The sequence below is a fragment of the Glycine max genome, chromosome 18, assembly GCF_000004515.6.
Source record: "Glycine max cultivar Williams 82 chromosome 18, Glycine_max_v4.0, whole genome shotgun sequence".
In the NCBI taxonomy this organism is placed as follows: domain Eukaryota; kingdom Viridiplantae; phylum Streptophyta; class Magnoliopsida; order Fabales; family Fabaceae; genus Glycine; species Glycine max.
In genome coordinates, this window is record NC_038254.2 from 47,024,554 (window position 1) to 47,046,123 (window position 21,570).

At 33.0% G+C, this 21,570-nt stretch overlaps 4 protein-coding genes and 1 non-coding gene across 6 annotated transcripts; 2 read left to right on the forward strand and 3 right to left on the reverse strand.

Annotated features, from left to right (window-relative positions):
- Nucleotides 1-3,030: 3,030 nt before the first annotated feature.
- LOC113000282 (small nucleolar RNA Z159/U59) lies at nt 3,031-3,116 on the forward strand. Its single transcript, XR_003265573.1, has one exon. It is a non-coding gene; the product is annotated as a small nucleolar RNA Z159/U59 (small nucleolar RNA).
- A 1,694-nt stretch (nt 3,117-4,810) lies between these two features.
- On the forward strand, nt 4,811-5,735 carry LOC106797021 (uncharacterized). The gene is made up of 2 exons (XM_041011830.1): nt 4,811-4,849; nt 5,403-5,735. Exons 1-2 carry the CDS (start codon nt 4,811-4,813, stop codon nt 5,733-5,735), a joined length of 372 nt encoding a protein of 123 aa, XP_040867764.1.
- Nucleotides 5,736-9,290: 3,555 nt separating this feature from the next.
- On the reverse strand, nt 9,291-11,136 carry LOC102660035 (uncharacterized). Its single transcript, XM_014770691.1, has 4 exons — nt 10,492-11,136; nt 9,729-10,403; nt 9,525-9,631; nt 9,291-9,294 (listed from the first exon to the last, which is right to left on the reverse strand). Exons 1-4 carry the CDS (start codon nt 11,134-11,136, stop codon nt 9,291-9,293), a joined length of 1,431 nt encoding a protein of 476 aa, XP_014626177.1.
- Nucleotides 11,137-15,433: 4,297 nt separating this feature from the next.
- On the reverse strand, nt 15,434-16,810 carry LOC100811403 (Werner Syndrome-like exonuclease). 2 transcript variants are annotated; one of them, XM_041011683.1, is made up of 2 exons: nt 15,961-16,810; nt 15,434-15,565 (listed from the first exon to the last, which is right to left on the reverse strand). In XM_041011683.1, exon 1 carries the CDS (start codon nt 16,687-16,689, stop codon nt 15,967-15,969), a length of 723 nt encoding a protein of 240 aa, XP_040867617.1. In that variant the 5' UTR covers nt 16,690-16,810; the 3' UTR covers nt 15,434-15,565; nt 15,961-15,966. The 2 variants fall into 2 exon arrangements, with proteins under 2 accessions (XP_040867617.1, XP_040867616.1); XM_041011682.1 differs by having other exon boundaries at nt 15,434-15,609.
- A 3,163-nt stretch (nt 16,811-19,973) lies between these two features.
- On the reverse strand, nt 19,974-21,269 carry LOC100811934 (Werner Syndrome-like exonuclease). Its single transcript, XM_003551483.5, has one exon. It carries the CDS (start codon nt 21,267-21,269, stop codon nt 20,628-20,630), a length of 642 nt encoding a protein of 213 aa, XP_003551531.1. The 3' UTR covers nt 19,974-20,627.
- Between the last annotated feature and the right edge of the window lie 301 nt (nt 21,270-21,570).

A 21,570-nucleotide genomic window follows, 5' to 3' on the forward strand; every position in this document is an offset into this window, starting at 1 on the left:
CAAGTGAAGCCAAAACTACCAAACTCTAAGGGAGGAAGATTGATTCTGAACCCAGAGAGTACTCAACCTAAATCCTGGCAGATTGGAAAGGATATGATGAAGAACCAGGAAACAACAGCCCCCAATGAAAGGGGTCCAATGCTGCAAAAACTAATAGGTTTTTGTCTTTGGAGCCTTCTTGGGTACCCTTCTAGGGATAGAGTTTTTCATGCCAATGAAAAACAATAAAGCCCCGAAAAGAGCCATGTTCTGCAAGGAGTAATTATATTTGATGAACAAGTGCAAAAATACATCAAGTCACATTGTAATAACAGCTTGAATATGGCACACATGAAAATAAATTTGAAATTAAAAAAAATCACTTCTCCGACCTATGTCAATTTGATGAACAATTGAGTAAATTCTTTGTCCTCACTGTCATAATTGTAAAAATCATAATGGATTGGGGTACCAATCAACTGGTGCAGGAGCTAATACCAAGAAAAAAAATTAAATTAAGAGTTATAACTAGAAAAATAAAGCACATGAGAAGAAAATGAAATCCAATATATTCATAGAGAAGATTTTGACTACAAACCAGAAGCAAAGCTCCAAAAGAGCTGCCAAATATGAGAAGAACCCCTCCAAGGCCCTTCAGAGCAATAGCCCCAGCAATTAAAAATTTCAGTTGTTCAAAACATTAGTGATATCAGAGAAATTCTACCATACAAGATAATATAATATGCATGCAAGAGAGAGGAAAAGTACATTTTGATGTATAAAATAAGAAGGTGTTATATGCACATAACAATCCTAATGCAAGAAAGTCAATTATTTTCAATTGTAATTTTAAATTGTGCATAACTTCCCCAACCCCTGTCTATCCTCCAACATTTTCAATTATATTGACAGATCTACTATTTCATTATTTTTCTTTTCAATTTCAAGGGCAATGATCCTCAAAGCTTATGGCCAGAGAAGAGAAACAATGAGATTATATATAGGAAGAATAGACTAACATTACTCCAAAAAAAAACAAAGATGGCCAGTTGCTTGATTGACTGCAGAAGCTAGTGACTGCTCCAACTCACTGTATTCCACTACGTTAAGAGAACCACATTTACCTCGTCTTACAAACACACCAACCTTTTCTTGTGGATGTGCCTGCCATATAATGACAAAATTTAACATGCAAACAAAATTAATTGAATTATTATTTTTATAAAAAAAAACTACTTATCATTTGTCTCGTGCAATTTTCATAAATTACTGATTCTGAATATTACCAACATCACAACAAGATATAGAACTCTAAACATATTAGAGTTGAACAATACCATAGGTATATATATTTAATGCATGCCTCTACTCTTTTCCTAGGCTATCATTTCTTAAACATATTGGTTTTATTTCTTCGCACAGAGATGGCAAACATAAGCAATAAATAACTTGACCTCTCAAATTTAGAAATTATATATAATGATTACCTCAATATGAATTACTTAATTGATCTGTTACCTTGAGGACAACTTTTGCTGCAACAACAACACCTTTATCAATGAAGTAACCTAAAAAAGCTGGATCGGCAACTCAAACCTGTTTCACAAATCCTAATCAATATTTCTTTAAATAAGAAGTGATAACTGACAAGGAAAACTGAAGAAAGCTTGGTTAGCCCGAACCTTACGAACTAGTCTTCGGAAACATGAAACACTCTTTCACTAGCCTCCACATTGACAAACCCTAGTTCAATAGAAGCGAAAATGAAAAAAACAGAAGAAATCAGAAACTCACATTCTGCTGACACCTCTGGTGGTTTCGGAGGAGATAGTGGAGAAAGGAAACTCGCAGATGGCGATAGAAGCGCCATAGTTGGTGGCCAAGCGAGCGGCTCGAACCCCGTCGCTGCCTACGTCGATGGTGAAGAGATTGAAGTCGTAGTGGGTGGGAACGGGGTTGACGCCATTTTGGGATTCGGCGCGGACGGTGAAGGTGCGGTGGCGCATGGAGATAGAAAGTAGGGATTTGGGGAGTGGGAGAGAGAGAAAAAGGAGGGCGAGATAATGGAAGCGCTTTGGCAATGAAGAGAATGCTGAGAGATAGATGAAAAACAGAGAGCGACGTCGCCATTGTTTTTTTTTATTGGCTCTAGAGGTTAGGAGGTGCTTAGGGTTTAGAGGTTTGGAGAGAGAAAAGGAGACTGAAATAGAGAAAGGTTCAGAGGTTTGGGGAGCGCGTGGATAATTGGCCTAATGTTTTAAAAAACAAAGCCAGGCCTATATAAGAACTCATCGTAGAACACTACATTCAAGGACGGGTTAAAAAAAACCACCTTTATTTTAGATCATATTTACAAAAATGCCACCGGCATACTTTCTAAGGCGGGTCTATTGGAACCGTTGTAGAAACCACGTCTTAAAAAATAGTTTTTTTAGTAGTGGAGGATCCTCCATGGTGGGGTGGATAGTTGAGAGTTGAGAGTGTTGGGGAATTCGAGGGAGTGAACACCGGGAAGATTTACACCAATGGGCCATGAGTAACCACATAAGGGAGCTTAGAATAGGGTTTTCTAGTTTGGGTTAAGAGTAAGGTTCCCTTAGGCTTATATTCACAAAAGGGCCCAAGTGTTGGATGCCTTAGTCTCTTTTTCTGGGTGGGAATTGTAGATTGTTTGTGATTACCTGTAAGGATTCTTGATGCATAGTAGAAATCTAATTCAGGTTGTGGACTAGATAATTGGATTAGCTTATGTAGAAATAAAGAGTAAACCAGTATAAAAGATTGTGTCTTTGTCTCTTGATTCCTATTTTTCACTCATTCAAGGTTTGAAAAGATTCAAGTTTTATGATTTTGAAAGAAAGAAAGTTAATGAAGGATCATGTCTAAGGAAGGATAGATTAAGTATTGATTACATTCGATTCATATTTGTTTCGTGATATGATCCGTTTAGAAAAGTTTATTTCTGCAACTCTATTTTTAAAAGTATGGTTTTGTTTGAAAACCAATTCACGCCCCTTTTGATTTATTGAGTTCCATCATGTTTTTTCAATTTCCTTCTAGGATGAACAAAAAATCAAAATTTCGTTCTTCTGAGCTGTTTCATGTGGATAAATATTGGAGACATGAATTGAGAAGGCTTTGGAAAAGATCCTTCTGTGTTCTTCAGATTGCATGTTATGATTTTATATTCTGAATGCATCTATGATTGTTTGTGTGTTGTAAGATAACTACCTTGTGCTTTGTCAATATCATTTGTGTCATATATGTTTCAATTATACGATGTAGCTTGTTTGACTATTGTCTTAATTTGATGTTGTACATTTCCTCTATAGTTTTATCACCATTAATTTTTGGATCTTTGTAAGGTCCTAGTTGGTTAGGGTGAAATTTATGTTTTTCTTCTTTGCCTTTACCTAGATGAATCGGGAAAAGTTAATGAAGATGGCCGGCTCAGTAACAACTAGAGGAAAAAGTACTATGAGAAGGTATATGTATGCATTTAACTAGGGATTTCAATGAAAAGTTAGTTCTGCTAGTATTGCCAATATTATATTTTAACTTGCTATGTTCTTGAAATTGCATTGATAAATCTTGTTCCATAAATATTGGATGTATCATTAGTTTCATACGGACATATGAATATTTAAGCTTTTCTCCCCTTCCCTGCTCTTCCATTATGCACTCGTTTGAGGGTTTTCACTTTATTCGTTGGTTTTATAGTTTTTTCTGGAATTAAACACAATGCATCTGCCATGTTGAATGTTGTCTTTATGTTTTGTCTTATCTTAGTTCTAGAAAGAAGAAGGTTGTCCACAAGACAACAACCACAAATGACAAAAGGCTTCAGAGCACCCTGAAGAGAATAAGGTGAATGCCTTACCTGCTATTGAAGAGGTCAATATCTTTAAGGATGACACAATTATCTAGTTTCTAAATCCCAAAGGTAATATCAGGTCCACGATATTTAGAATATTTTTTTATATATTTTAATATGATATGCTATATATATAATATTTTTTACTCCACTTGTTTGTACTCTGTCAAATTCTTATTTGTCTACAAATGTGCAAACCATAAAATGAATTTTCAATATTGAATATACTAAGACCTTTCAAGGAATATGGTCTGGAATTAAAACTATACCCCAATAGCTTAGGACTTGAATTTTGATAAGTGATGTCAAAAATTGTTCAGGACCTCTTGCGAATGATGTAGGTTGTCTTGTAGCTGTTAATATCAGAAGCTTTGGTTACCAAATTTTATGGATGTTACATATTAATTCTTTCATTTTTTTCATTCACATCAATCGTTGAGTAATTTGTGATTTTATTGAGTTTGTATACGTAGTGTATGTACACAGAAACAAGCACAACACAAATCACCAAAATGTTGACATATGAATGGTAAAATTTATGCATGATGATGAATATATAAGTATCGAACTATGAAACTATTCATGAGGTTCATTCAAAAAATAATGAATAAAAAAAGTCATAAAAAACTTCTATTCTTTAATAAATGATTAGGTTTGTTTTATATTGACTGCTATTGAGAACCTTTGTGACCTGATGAACGAGATCCTAGGTGATTGTGGAATGCACTTTCATTTTCTTGATTAACATGTTTTTAACCATCTAAGAAGGTTATTAGTTAAAAAACATCTTAGAATGCTAGCATTTAAAGATGATTCTTAACTAAAAATCGTCTTAAAATAGTAGCATTCAAAGACATTTTTTAGTTAAAAACTATCTTTAAATGGTAGGATTTTCGAAAACAATTATTAAGGGACCATCGTGGAAAGTCAATACTATCCACAACATTGCCTTTTAAGATGGTTGTCAACCGTCGTAATAAGCTTGTTAAAATTGACGTAAAATCATCTCTGTGCACTAGTGATAGAAGCCTTAATTTCATTTTTTTCCTTAACCTTTTAATTTTTGGTGAATTTTATCTCATCAAATTAAATTGACATATTTTACATCCAACTTTAAAAAACTTGTGAATTTTATCCCTAGTTAATTATCCATTAAAAGCTTGTCAAAAAAAAGTTAGGAGTAAATTTCACCAAAATAAATAAAAAAAAATGGGTGTAAAAAAATGAGGAGTTTAGAATAAAAAGTGCAATTATGTTAGAAGTAAAAAGACAAGGGATAAAATTGGCATGTTTCTTAAAATTCATGGGTAAAATTCTTCCAATTAACTTGTTAGAGATAAAATTTACCTAAAATTGAAAAATTGAAGATAAAAAGTACAATTAAGCCTTTATGGAAAGATAAAAATGTTTTGTTTTCATGTATATCTCATTTTCTATTTAAGATATTTATATAATTTCATATTGTTTTTCATTTTCATTTTTACATGATCAAATAAGAAAAAAGAAAAAAAATTCCTTTTATTTACACTTCAGTCCCCTTCCATCCCAGCCTCTCTCGTCTCCTTCTGACCCCAACATCACTGTCGTTGGGGTTGGGATCCGAGAAGACGTGGAGAAGCTTCTGAAAGATTATAATCTTAACGTGGTCAATGTTCGTGACCTTCGCTCCTTCGCTGCGGAGAAGCTTGGGGACCTTGGGCTGAAGCGGGCCGGGCTCAAGTCCTTGGCCCTCCGAGGGATGGGCCTGGAGGTTGCCAAGCCCAAGCGGGTCACGAGGAGTAGGTGGGATAATCCCTGGCTCACTGCTGAGCAGGTTCAGTACGCGGCCGTTGATGCCTTTCTCTCTTACGAGACTGGTCGCCGTTTGAGTTCTCATAACTAATTGATTAATTAATGCCTTCTCATTCTCTTTTCTCACTGACTTGCCAAGGAGTATTTGTGAATTGTAACTCCCTGGTGTTACTTGCTATGTTACCATCCGAATGCTTAATTTGATGTTTCTGAATTTAGGACCTTGGTTCTGATATGATGATTATTATTGCTATGTAATGCAGTTAGCTACGACTGATTTATGCCTTCTTGGCCCTTTTTCTTATGTTTGATATTGTTTTTGTTGCTCGTTTGCTTCGCGAGTGATGAATTGATGCGAATGCATTAAGAAATAGATTTTTGGGTTTTTACATGGAGAAGTGTACTATAAAAGATTTGCACGGGTGTATTGGATTAAGTTTACGAAGGATTTTAAAGTTTTTTTTTATAAAAGAATCTTGAAGTATTAATTGGAGATTAGATGAACGCTAACAATATTTTTTTTAATATATTTTTTTTGTGATTGACTTGAAATTTTTTTAAATTATCAATTTTTATTAGAATTTTTAGTATGAATTTTGATGTATTTTATGTGATTTTTCAATAGAAAATACACATTAAATGGTTTCATAAAAGATTTCCTGATAGATTATTAGAATTCCATTTGGGTTTGAATCCTACTAATTGATTTACCAGAGATTAACAAATGTTGCTGAAGAAAGAAAAAAGAAACACTTGTTCTTTCATGCAATCGAAAAATTTAAAAAAAATAATGATTTTATTTAATATAATTATGCACTTACAAAACAACATCTCAACTCATTCTATTTCTTTTATATTTAAGATGTGATATGATTTCAAAGAGTGACTTTAATAAAATTCAATTCTTGAACAAAAATCTTTCAGAGTAATAGGAGGGAGGGTTCCATTGTCAGGCATCCAATAAGAATTGAACCTACAAATTCACCCATTATGAGTTGGGCACCTTGGATACTTTTATAATTTTCAATAACCACATGTTAACTACCATGTACACATTGTTTTTACTTTCTCTTTTTCGTAACAACTTAAAATGATTTTATTTTGTTTATAAAGGCATTGAACGCTTTGCCTTATATATATATATATATATATATATATATATATATATATATATATATATATATATATATATATATATATATATATATATATATATATATATATATATATATATATATATATAAATAAATAAAAGGGATGAATGTTTACTATATATAATGATAAAATACATTGTTCTGTCTTACAAATGTTTTCATGGTCGCATAATTTAAATAATCATACTGTGAAATTTGATTGTAACAGAATAATGCTCTGAATATGTAATTCATATATAGTAAAACATTTTTTTTTTTTGGATTTGAGAAATCGCTAGTCATTTTTGTTTTATTTTGACCATTGGACACATATTAACAATGTATTAATTCCCTCTTGAATGTAATGTCCTTGGAAGAATTGGCACGCCTTGACACCCTTCTTCTGCGCTCTTAAACAGTGTTGATACTCGAGATTTATACTCATCAATATCTTTGTATTGAAGCTTATAATTTTAAATATTTTTAAAAAATATATGAAGTGTTTTAAAATCTTATAAATTCATAAAAATTTTATAAATTTTATAAATTAATGTGTTATAAATCTATTAAAATCTAAACTATAAAATTTTAATTATAATTTTTTAAAAATATCTTAAAATTCTTTATATTCTCACAAAATCTTTTAAAATTCACATAATCTCTTAAAAGCCATCTTACTTTTTTAGTCTGCTGATGGTTACTTTAATGAACGAGTGCTTGTAAAATTTCTAAAACTTTAATTCCTAAATTTCTCTTTCTATTGTTATTGTTATGATTTCTTTGAATATATTCTTGGTTTTCTTTAAAATAAATGAGTAACTGAAATTTAAATCTGCCATAGATTTATAGAGTGTTAAACCTCAATGAAAGCAAATGAGTTTACGAGCAAAAGCAACCATTAATAAGTGACAAAATAAAAATATATGTACATAAAGACAAAATAAAAAATAAATAAAAAAACAGAGATAGTAAAAAAGAAATTGGCACCAGCACACGTTTTGCCCACTTTTGGTTTAAGTCAAAGCATGCTTTCAGCCGATATCTGATCATTTAATTTCCTTTTACTCCGATGCAATCTCCAATTACACCAGTGTACAACCACTACTTTTCCCACGCCCACAAAATAAGAGAGGTCTGAGCATTATAAAGAGAAGCAGAAGCTTTGGAAAGAGGGGATTTCCGGATTCTCCACCATAATTTCCTCTCTTTTACATTGGTATCGATCCTACACTATATTGGTTGATCAATCTTCTTAATCTTTTGGAATATAGAAATAGCATTATGGTCTTGGGTAAATCATTAAACAGATTCTATTCTTTATACAATAGTTTAAGAATGTTGTAGGATTAAATTTCTACTCATTCTTTAAGTTCTTAATCAACTTGTGAATCTAACCTGATTGTTGTAGACCATTATCATTGACAACAAAAATGAATGCAAATATGGGATTGAAATAGTGTGTTCATTAAATCAAGAGTACTTCTTTAATTTTTTTATTTTTTTTAAAAAGAAGAATATTTTAACTTCTATGTCCTTGCATTATTTTCTCTTACATGTATGTACCACCATTTTTGGTGGTTTTGTTATTGAATCTTATTTCATAACATGAAGATGATAGACCTTTCTTCACACTATCTCTTATAGTAAGCTATTCACTTGATTTTCAATTATGGTCATCATGAAGACAACACATAGTAGCACTAACTGATTGAATATCTACTAGGATTTCTATATGAATTCATAAAAATAAACAATTTTCAAATTGGATATACAACACTAGGAATAATAATGCATGGTTTTATTTCACACTTTTCAAGAAAATGAGATAGAAAACAGAATAATGTAAATATGATATAAAAATATTCATATATACCTAAATTCTAATTGATACCTACAAAGAAAAAGAGAGAAGAGAGAAGAGAAGGAAATATATCTATGATAAGTTACATAATGTTAAAGGAAAATAGAGATAAATAAAAATAATAATTAATGTTAATGAAATGTTTGCTAGATAAAAGATTATATATCATTATTCAGATATGATATGTGATACTAGTATAATAAAATAATAGAGATAAATAAAGTGAAATAAAAAGTGTTAAATGAGAATTTATGATAATAAAAGCATTAGTGTAATAGTAATAATACTAAAAAATTCTCTAAATGACGGAAGGGATGAATACAAATGCTGGACAGATTATGGAATGACCAAAATAGTCACCACTTAGCGGGAAAATGCCTCCATTGTTACTGAGACATGCCTAGCCAAAACCTTCTATTCTTATTGTAAAAGTATAATTAGCATGCTCTATTAGCAACTGTGTAAATAAACACTGACAAAGCCGTGAGCTTCACTAATAAAAACATCACATGTGTTGCACGAAGCAATGCTAACGATATCAATCCATTGAAGAAAATCAACAGCCATACAATTAGTTTGGAATCTACTAGAAACTGCTTTGACAATTTACACCACAATCCTTTTTCTTACTCATGATGTTTTACCTAACAGTTTACCTAATACAAAGCATGATAACAATAGAAAAGCTACTGCTCTGATATATGTAAGAGTGTATTTTGTAGCACCCATAACCAAAGTTTTAAATTGTGGTTCCGGCTCCAGTTTTGTTGCAATCTTTGAAATTGTAGAAATTGCATACACAGATTGCAGTCGTGATACAACTGCAAGGAGTCTAAAAACTATGATGTTGTGGCTAAAATTTAAAACCTTATTTATAAATTTAGACCGTGCGGAAGTGATTGGTCCATTCTCCTCAGTGGTTTTTATGAAGTGTTTCAGGCCGTTTGTCAAAGCAAATGTTGAGGTCAATGAAGCTTTCAATATTCCAAGACCCTGCATCATTCAATCAGAAAGTGTGATGTAATCTCATTCATACAAATAAGTGAAATAGCACAATGCAATGAAAGAAGACTCTCACACAGGTTCTTACCTCCTTCACACCAATTGTTATGACCCTTTCCTCCATGTCAGAGAGTGGTACCGGAAGTCTTTTTAGATATGAAACAGCAGAAATGGATGACATTGGAGTCACAACCAAGTCATCTGTCACCATGTACATTGCTGGTCCTTTCACAAATCCTAGAAGACTTGATGATTCTCCAGCAGAGGACTTAGGATCAACAATATTAAATGATCTACCATAAAATGAGTAAGTAAAAGGAAAGCTTTCTGCTCCAATTGGTAATATCTGGTTGTTGAGATTAAATTGTGGAGCACATGGAGGATTGGCTAGTTTCTCTTTGATTCCTTGTGAGGTTAAATATCTGTCTGAACTCAACTCATTCATGCTCCTATATAATTTATCTATGCAGCTTACAGAAGAAAATCCTTCAAGCATATGAAGCACTCCTCCCAAGGGAAAAGTGAGAAAACTAAAAAGAAAGTCTACAAACTCTTCCTCTGCTTCAGCAAACAGAATCTTCCCATTAGATTTTCTTATTTGTATTTTCAGAACCATTTGCCTACCCTTATCACATGGTGTTTTTCCAATCTCAAACTGGTTTTGGTTTATTGGGTTAAAATTATCAACATATTGTTCCTTTCTTAAGAATAAGTCTGTCAAAGGGGTCCTTGAGATCAATGAAAACTTGAGCAAGTCCACTACCTACACTCAAATATGAACAATCCAATGAAACTAAAGAATGAAAAAAAAAAAAAAAAGCAAAAATGAAAACCAAGTCGCTAAAACTTACCTCCTTCTTGCTGATATCAACAATTCGTTCCTCAACCGCTTCCATGTCTTCGATTCCAAGCTTCTGAAACAGGTTTACACTTTCTCCAAAAACATTAGGCGTTATGTAAAGATCATCAGAAACTATAAAAGAAGCAATCTCCTTTACAAAGCCATTTTCTAAATTCAGTTCATCTGAGGATCCCAGCACCCTATTCATTAGTTTTCCACAACGACATCTTTGATTCCTAAAAGTAGTCACAAGGGGCGGCTTTATAATACATTCGGACCAGTTCTCACAAAAGTAGTACCTCTTGGGCTCAGTATCATCGATATTCAGCTTCAGTTGTTGACAATAATCTTCCATGGAGTTCCTTGGCTGCAGTAGCATTTCTTTGCATGTCTTTGTCCATAAATGTTTTTCTTCAAAATGTGACATACTTTCATACATTGAACTCAGGCTACCAACTTTCACTGGTTGTACATTGGACTCCTTAGCCACTGTTTTAGCAATAGTCCCCAAAGGCAAAGTTAAGAAACTCAATAGAACATCCACAAAATCCTTCCCTGCTACAGCAAACACAACATTATTTTTCTCTTTGTCGACCAAAACCTCCAGGGGAATTGTGTATTCTTGTTTGCCTAATGGAGTTGAATTTGCAACCATTGTAACTTCATTATCACAGAATAGCTATGCCAAAATCTACTTATAGAGCATTATCTTTTTAATTAAGGGCTTTCATAGTTAATTCAGTTGACATGGTACCGATAAAGGAGGATGTTAATTCACATTTTCTAGTTTTTAGACGACTTTGAAAAAGCAAAATATTATTAATCACTAAGTTTAACTTAATCACATCTTATTGATATTATGCTGCTTCCTTGAAAATCATGAATCAGTAACAATGAATTAACGCATCTCCAAGAGACTAACAAACTCTAGTAGCATAGGAAAAGAATAAAGATATTTAAAAAAATTTAATATATTGAATGTAATGCTGTATTTTTCACTAATTGCTTTTAATTTTTTTACATGCTGACTCTTTCAAATGTAGTGTAAGACTTTTCATTAATTGTGCTTCAGCCCCGTCCTTTTATCAATCAAATATAAGGGGACATGATCAATAATTGATATTATGTATCAAATTTTGTAAACCTATTTTTTTAACCTGTGTTGGTTTAGTTATTATAGACAAGATACAATAAAATATTATATTAAAATTTTAATTTTAAATATATAACTAATATAAATATATATATATAAATATGAATACAATTAAATAATTTTATTTATTTTATTTAAATAGAAAATAAAAACTTTAAAAAAATTAATAATTTAATTTTTATTAAAATACTTTATACTTATTTCATTGATTAAAATCAGAATGTAATTTAAGTGGATGCAATCTGGATTATTATTTCCCATGAGTTGATGCAAATTTTCCTACATGATATTATCATGTTGGCATGCTAATATTATGAAATTAACTTTGTTTTGTTGAGTAACTATATGTACACGAGGACTTATGAATACTAATATGTTGAAGTCATGATACATATATATGTCTTAATTATTGTAGTAAAAAATGCTCATAATTATGTTAATTGATGAATATCTTGAGTTTTTTTGTTTTATGATTACAGTTGATTTTATGTTGACATCATAAAATTCACATTTATACGAGTTTTTAGTGAATTATTTACAAGAATTCAAAGTGTAGCAATGTCTTGTTATACTTATTCATCGAACTATAAGTGGGTTCATGAATATGCTTAACATATGAATGGAATCTATGATGTTATAACTTCTTATGGTGTTGAGATTGGTAATGAATTTGTAAATGTTGTATGATATTTGATTTGAATGATAGTGCGATATGCATTGAATGAATGACATTGTAGGTGATTTGAATTATCTTTTTAATTAAGGGCTTTCATAGTTAATTCAGTTGACATGGTACCGATAAAGGAGGATGTTAATTCACATTTTCTAGTTTTTAGACGACTTTGAAAAAGTAAAATATTATTAATCACTAAGTTTAACTTAATCACATCTTATTGATATTATGCTGCTTCCTTGAAAATCATGAATCAGTAACAATGAATTAACGCATCTCCAAGAGACTAACAAACTCTAGTAGCATAGGAAAAGAATAAAGATATTTAAAAAAATTTAATATATTGAATGTAAATTTTCCTACATGATATTATCATGTTGGCATGCTAATATTATGAAATTAATAATTTAATTTTTATTAAAATACTTTATACTTATTTCATTGATTAAAATCAGAATGTAATTTAAGTGGATGCAATCTGGATTATTATTTCCCATGAGTTGATGCAAATTTTCCTACATGATATTATCATGTTGGCATGCTAATATTATGAAATTAACTTTGTTTTGTTGAGTAACTATATGTACATAAGCACTTATGAATACTAATATGTTGAAGTCATGATACATATATATGTCTTAATTATTGTAGTAAAAAATGCTCATAATTATATTAATTGATGAATGTCTTGAGTTGTATTGGTCAAATTATTCATGATGATATGAGATGTAATTGAGATGATGTTGTTTTATGATTATAGTTGACATCATAAGATTCACATTTAGATGAGTTTCAGTGAATTATTTGCAAGAATTCAAAGTGTAGCAATGTCTTGTTATACTTATTGATCGAATTATAGGTGGGTTCATGAATATGCTTAACATATGAATGAAATCTATGATGTTATAACTTCTTATGGTGGTGAGATTGATAATGAATTTGTGAATGTCGTATGATATTTGATTTGAATGATCGTGAGATACGCATTGAATGAATGACATTGTAGGTGACTAGGCACATAAGTTGGGAGTGTTGTTAACTCAGTTGGCAAGTGAACAAAATCGCACATGTAGTAAATAAGCAGTAAGATTAAGTGTTGTCCACAAGAACTAAGTTTGTACTAAACAATTTGTGTAAAACCAAAGTTCCTAGGTAAAGTATAATTCAACCTGTAAAGAGATAATGCAAGGATTTAAACTAAAAAGTAATAAAAAATAGAACAAAACTCTCTTAGGCAAATTATTGAACAATTAGTGGGCTAAAGTGGGTTTGGTGCTGAATTTTGACAAGAGTTTGGTGCTTGACCTTCCTAAATCACTCTTGGTGTAATATTAATAGTTTTCACCATTCAATGCTAACATAAGTGTTACTATAATTCACAAATATTCTTAACCAAGATTCCTCTAATGAAATGGCTTAAATCACTTAACTCCTAATCCCTTAGAAAGTGAAGCCAAGTGATTTAAGAAAGGAGCAGAGCATCTTCGCCGTCTAGTGGATAGAGCAAAACACCATCATCTACACTATTTCAGGTCGTCTTTCTTGTCTCACACAAGAGAAGCCTTCTTTATACGAAGAAGAGTTAGATAAGCATGTAGCTTAGACTATCATCCAAAGTATTGAATACGCTTTATTTATTGCCGAAATACCATTTAATGGACTCGTTGATAATAAAAGGGGAGGAGAGCTTAAAAAAACAAGATAACAAATAAACTGTAAGTGCTAGGGGTCAAACTGGGTCTATATAATCGGATCACTATATGAAATATTATTTAATCATGGAAATGCCATGTCAGGTGCACCTATTAGAATCGGAACAAACCAATTACTAGATCAACCTATCATCATCGACATAACCATAAAAAAAAATTCTGTTTATTAAAAAAATATTCATAAATCATGAATATTATTAAATAAATTCAGTATGTATTCTTTTTTTTAAATTAAACAAGGCAAGTACTAACTCTCAATAAAATATAGATTTATCTATAAGCTCTATGACTTGTAATATAAGTTATGTTGATTTTGATCAAAACAAGGATTAAAAATATAGGGGCTTGTTCACGTCAGCTTGGATCCCAACCCCAGTGGGGGTGACGTAAGGGTTGCAGAGGAAGGAGTAGAGATAGCATAGAAGGGAGGGGCATGGAGGATTTGGAAGACGAGGCAATGATGGTCCACGCAGAGTTGGAGGGTGACGAGGAGGTTGCTCCATATCCAAGCCTAGGCGGTGGTTGATGTTGGAGAGCTAGGAATCGACTTGGGAGGGGGAGGAAGTGACGAGGGTTTGGATGGTGACTTGGTAGAGTCTATAGTGGTAGGTGTCGTGGAAGGGGTTGCTTCGCGCGCTAATTGGCATGCCGTTTTCTTCTATGGGCGTTGTCATCGTTGTGGATTGGAGACGATACTAAGAAAGAAATAAAGAGAGGGATAGAGGATTTTGACTCTTGATCTTGGTGCGCTGTGCTATGCGTGACCTATTGAGAAACCTAGTGGAATTCGGGGTTTTGATCTTGTGTGGGTGAGAGAGGATTTTATTAATAATTTTTATTTTAAAACAATAAGTATACAAGATGATATTTTAAATTTGGTTGAATCAATATGCATGTCCTGGGCTATTTGATAGTTTTTTTTTTAATGACCATTTATAGCTTTTTAGTTAGTTCATTGAATTATTTTTTGTTTCAAACTACATTCTTATTATTTATATTAAAACTTGATTTTCTTAATTGTCTATTCCTTTTAATCTACTATATCAATTTTTAAATTTAATTTTAAGAGTTTTTAAAAGTTAATTTTCAATAGTTACTATATCAAAAGTTAATTTAATTCCTTTTAATCTACTATATCACAATTTTTAAAAGTTGATTGTCTACTCCTCAAGGCATACTACATAACAATTTTTTTCACTATCTCTCATTACATGCCTTATAGCAAGTTAGATAACATGGCCTCATAAACATCGATTTATAGATGCTCATGATTCTTTAACTATTACATTATTCATAGCATACAAAAAAAACATTTAACTATCATGTAAAATATTTTAACGTATTTTTATTTACTTTTTTCTAAAAATTAAAACGAACAAAACGGGAAGTGTTTCAAAATGATTAAAAAAAAAAAGAAGGAAAGAAAGCATCCATTTGAAGAAGTTAACCGTTTACCGTTTACAAAAAAAAAAAACCGTATCCGTTACAACAAGATGTCTAATTGTTCTGTGAATTACGAGTCTCTGTTCGATGGATTCTACCATGGCTGCAACAACCATTCCATTAGATGTGCAAGTTCACAAAGTTTCCCTAAAAATCAATGTCAATCAACCAAACATATTCATCCACACGATAATCTCAGCAGCCTTACCATCAAAGCAAAAAGTTAAACAAACCATGCATTTGTAGAAAAAGAAAAAGAAAAAGAAACAAGTTCAGTAATTATCCATCACCATACCGAACTAGAATCTCTTTCATTCCTTTCTTAAAGACCAAAAAAAGTAGAAAACGAAAACACTACCAATTTCTATCCACGTGATGAATATTCAATAAACCAGCATTGTCTATTCATCACAACCACAACAAGTATGACACAAAATAGTAAAATACCAGAGGCTAATATACCAAGTAATAGTGATTAGTAAGAAATGACGAAATTACCGAACGCTACATAATCGCTGAAGGATCATTCAACTGGCGTCCAATCTCATAGGAGAGAAAGGCATCGATGGTCGCATACTGAACCTGTTCCTTAGTGAGGCGACGATCATCCCACCTGCTCCTTGTGATCCACTGTGGCTTCTCAACCGCCACGCCCAACACGTGGCGGGCCAACGTCGCCAGCCCGGCCTGGCTCACGTCAGGGTAAAACGCGCGAGAAAGCCTCTCCACGGCCAAGGGGCGGAGGTCACGGACATTGGCCACGTGAAGATTGTAGTCTACTAGAAGCTTCTCGGCGTCGGCGCGGATCCCGACACCGAAGAAGGTGATGTTAGGGTTAGCCAGGAAGGAAATGAGAGCGGCTGGGATGGAGGGCGCGTGGATGATCTGGAAGATGAGGCAGCGGTGACCGGTGCAGAGTTGGAGGGTGGCGACGGGGTTGGGCTGCGTGTTGGGCTGATAATTGGGCCGCCACTCGACATCCAGGCCCACCATGAGGTTGTTGCGGCGGCGGACGCCGTCGTTGTTGGGGAGCCAAGAGGCGACTCGGGAGGGGTCGGAGGTGAGGAGGGTGTGGATTATTGTGTCGTAGTGGCAGCACTGGAAGGTGACTTCGTAGAGGTTGTAGTTGTGGGTGTGGAAGGGGAGGTTGTGGTCCACCACGCTCATCGTGACCACTGGGTACATTCTGTTTTGGATCCAAAGCGGCACGCTATTTTCTTCTACCATCTTCGCGGATTCCAGAAAGAAAACTTCAGAGAAAGAGAGAGAGAGAGAGAGAGAGAGGGAGGGTTTGATTTTGAAGGGTTATGTCTGATGGATGAGAGAAACCCTATTTCTATTGAGTGTGGTACCGTATGCTTGAAGATTTGAAACGACTTCTTACTTTACTACGGTTTTATATTACTTACTTTATTTTCGTTCTTTCTTGTTTGTTTTTTTTCCCTAATTTATTAAGTTTCACTTTTCATCTCTATTTTTTGATAGTTTTTAGAAATATTTTTTCAATAGTTAAAATCACAATTTGAACATTAATCACACTTTTAATCATCATATTATTTATATATTAAAAAAATTAATATCAATTTTAACTATATAAAAACAAACATTTGTCGTTTGAAATGTAAAAAAAGCTACAGCCTACAATACTAGGATAATCTCTTTTTCTTTAATTAGATAAGAAAATTTCCAAATTTTTTAACTTTTGAGAATTTTTATTTTGAAGAAATAAAAGAATAGTGTCATGCGAAAATAAGAAGTGAGAGGAAACTTTTCTTTTCTGATTGTTAGTGAAAACTGTGAAAGTCATACTTGAAGTTGAAAGAGAAAAAAAAAAATCAGAAGTGGGAATTAGTATAGTATAGAATAGATTTATTGGAACAAATAAATGGAAACTAAAATTAAGGAATTTCGTGCACTTCAATTGTGTGAAAGAGGATAAATTGCTTTCTTGGTGTTTTTTTTTTTCCTTTTATTTCGATCCATTTCCTCTTCAATGCAAAACATTTTAGGCACGCATGGCCCTCTGTGCATCATACATTGATTACATTTTGCAGCACCTGCCTCCACCGATCTGACCAATTCCGTCTAGCAGTGTTTTGTTTTATACAAATCCCCAAATGAAGAATGAAAAGACGTTAGCACGTGGGGTAGCATTAAAAAAATGCAAAAAAAGGGTTAAGTTCATCACATCAACTATATATAGAATAGATTTACTCGAACAAATAAATGGAAACTAAAATTAAGGAATTTCCTGCACTTCAATTGTGTGAAAGAGGATAAATTGCTTTCTTGGTGTTTTTTTTTCCTTTTATTTCGATCCATTTCCTCTTCAGTGCAAAACATTTTAGGCACGCATGGCCCTCCGTGCATCTTACATTGATTACATTTTGCAGCACCTGCCTCCACCGACCTGACCAATTCCGTCTAGCAGAATTTTGTTTTATACAAATTCCCAAATGAAGAATGAAAAGACAAAACACAGCACATGGGGTAGCATTAAAAAAATGCAAAAAAGGGTTAAGTTCATCACAACAAGAGTGAAGAGGATAACGACTGCTTTTGTTCATCATTTTTTCTACCAAGAATTCAATGGCATTCCCTATGTTTGAATCACCATGAACCCAAATGATCACACTCTGTTACGAATAACAGAGACCCATGCAGCTGGCATAGTACGCGAAGGTAGTGCACAGCACTAGCATGTGCTTTCTAGAAGATATGTAGGTAGTGGAATAAGGAAATATGATTGTTAGGATATTCCATTTTGTTATCTTTTCTGTTTTGCTTGTGGGATCCTTGTTCCCTTGACAGCAATTATATATGTGGATGAATTGTGCGCTTCTAATATCAAAAAATATCAAAGCAAGTTTTCCCTTAGTCTCTCTTGCTCTCTTCCTCTTCTTCTCTTATGGAGGTTCCTACTTCCTAGGTTGTTCTAGTTCCCGTGCTTGGTTCGTAACGCAACTCACAGCAAGGAATCAAACTCACTGCCATTTTCTATTGTAACCGCATAAGTCACGGATAAAAATCGTGTGTTTTTCACATTTCCTGTCCCCTCAATTAGAAGCTGCCACGTCAATTATCTACTCCACCATCGGGATCATTAATTCTACATATTTTCTCAGTTTAGAGATTGATTAATTTCTTGCCAAAATTAAAATTTTCATCATGTAAGATAATTCAAACATGCTTTGCTAATAAGAGACTCTTATAATGCATGCATACTTGAACAAGACAAACCATATATTTGTTGTAATTGCTGCCTATATAAGAAAGAATTTACAAAAACTTCCATATAAGTTTTATATTAGTTTTTTTTTAAGCTATTAGCCTACTAGGTTTAAGTTCAGTTGTTGATTTTAATGAGAACAAAAATTTGCAAAAACAAAACATAAATCAAGCATACAAATAAACAATAAAACTCATGCTATATATGTTACCGAAACTAACGTGAAAGAATACATATAAATGGAATCACTAATCCACAATTAAATCCAGCAGAACTTAATTGATTTTATTTTATTTAAAAAGAAAGAAACAACCACCAGAGTTTAATCTCTTATATATATATATATATATATATATATATATATATATATATATATATATATATATATATATATATATATATAATCTTTCACTTTTCGGTATTTTGAGAATGAAATCAAATATATATGGAAAAATCAGAGACTAATACATATTTAGACAACGGAAAAAACAATATTAAATTAACTGAATAATTCACATCTATTATATCCAGAATTTATCTATTTTGGAATTCAGTCGCTTCATATGTATTATATATGGCTATTTGGTAGCTTTTTTTTCTGAATGACCATTTGATAGCTCTTTAGTTAGGTCATTGAATTATTTTTTTGCTTAAAACTACATTCTTATTATTTATATTAAAACTTTATTTTCTTAATTTTTATTCCTTTTAATCTACTATGTCCATTTTTAAATTTAATTTTAAGATTTTTTAAAAGTTAATTTCAATAGTTAAAATCACAATTTAAACTTTATGAAATTTAAACATTAATCACACTTTGAATATAATATTAATTATACATTATGAAATATTAATATGAATTTTAATTACGCAAAAATAAACATTTATCTTTTGAAATGTAAAAGCTAACATACTAGTATATATAAAAAAAAATCCTAGATAGTATATTAGATAGAAAATTTTGAAATATTAATATTTTTCATTTTAAATAAATAAATGTCATAGAGATAAATAATAAATTTGTTTAAATTGTTAATATGCACGTACTATTTTCTCATTAGATAACCTCAAAACATAGCATAACAATTTTTTTCACTATCTCTCATTACATGCCTTATAGCAAGTTTGTATAACATGGTGATTCTTTAACTATTACATTATTCATAGCATACAAAAAAATATTTAACTATCCCCTAAAATATTTTAACGTATTTTTATTTACTTTTTTCTAAAAATTAAAGCGAACAAAACGGGAAGTGTTGCAAAATGATTTAAAAAAAAAAAGAAGGAAAGAAAGCATCATATATCAAGAAGTTAACCGTTAACCGTTTACAAAAAAGGTTAACCGTTTCCGTTACAACAAGATTTTTAATTGTTCTGTGAATTATGAGTCTCTTGTTCGATGGATTCTACCATGCATGGCTGCAACAGCCATTCCATGAGATGTGCAAGTTCACAAAGTCTCCATAAAAGTCAATGTCAATCAACCAAACCTATTCATCCACACGATAATCTCAGCAGCTTTACCATCAAAGCAAAAAGTTCAACAAACCATGCATTTGTAGAAAAAGAAAAAGAGAAAAAAAAAAAAACAAGTTCAGTAATTATCCATCACCATACCGAACTCGAATCTTTTTCATTCCTTTCTTAAAGACCCAAAAAAAGATGGAAAACGAAAACACTACCAATTTCTATCCACGTCATGAATATTCAATAAAACCAGCTTTGTCTACTATTCATCACGATCACAACAAGCATGACACCAAAACAATTATCTCCGAATGCAGTAGCCAATAACCACGTGCATGCATATCAACAATAGAAAAAGGTGTGGAATAGGCATAAATCCGTGGAAACGTAGCTAACAACAGGTATGTAGTCGTAAACACTGAAACACCAGATTAAGCATTCGGATGCTAAGAAAGAAATCACAAAATTACGAAATCAAAATGCGTCGTCCAATCTCACTGGAGACAAAGGCATCAATAGTCGCGTACTGAACCTGTTCATGAGTGAGGAAGCGATTGTCCCAGAGGCTCGTGGTGATGTGGTGGGGCTTGTTAATGTCGACGCCCAGGAAGAAGCGGCCCAATGCGGCGAGCCCGGCCGAGCCCAGCCAAAACACCTTGAGCTTCTGCTCGGCGAGGGAGCGAAGGTCGACGGCATTGGCCACGTGGAGATTGTAGTCTCTCAGAAGCTTCTGGGCGTCGTCTCGGACGCCGACCCCAACGAATTTGACGTGGCGGTTGGCGAGGAAGGAGGTGAGGGCGCGTGGGACAAGGGTCGCGTGGAGGATCTGAAAGATGAGGCAGTTGTGGTCGATGCAGAGCTGGAGGGTGGCGACGGGGTTGGGCTGCTGACTGTTGGACTGGGTGTTGGGCCGCCACTCAACGTCCAGGCCCACGATCTTGAGGTTGTCGTGGGTGTTGCGGGTGTTGGTGGAGAGCCAGATACCGACTTGGCAGGGAGAAGTGGTTACGAGGGTTTGGATGGTGTGGGTGCCCATTTTCACTTCGTAGCTTTTGTAGTTGTTGTTGCCGATGCCGTTTTCTCTTATCAGTGTTGTTGTCATCGACATTGTTGTGGAATAGAGAGAAAAAGAGAGAGGGAGAGAGGTTTTTGATCTTGGGGTGTGTGTGTGTGTTATGTGTTAAGCATGGAGAAACCGTATTTCTACTGAGCCTGTGGAATTTGGGATTTTGATCGAGTGTGGGTGAGCGGGTATCTTAAGATTTTCGATTTTAGTTTGCTAATTCTCGTTAATTTTTTTTTTTCGGGTAAATGATACTAGTTGATGTAGATGATGCTCAATGCGGCATACCTCTATAATGTTTAGTTGCCTAAAGTGAATAGATTGATTGGCTCGCTTGTAACCTAGA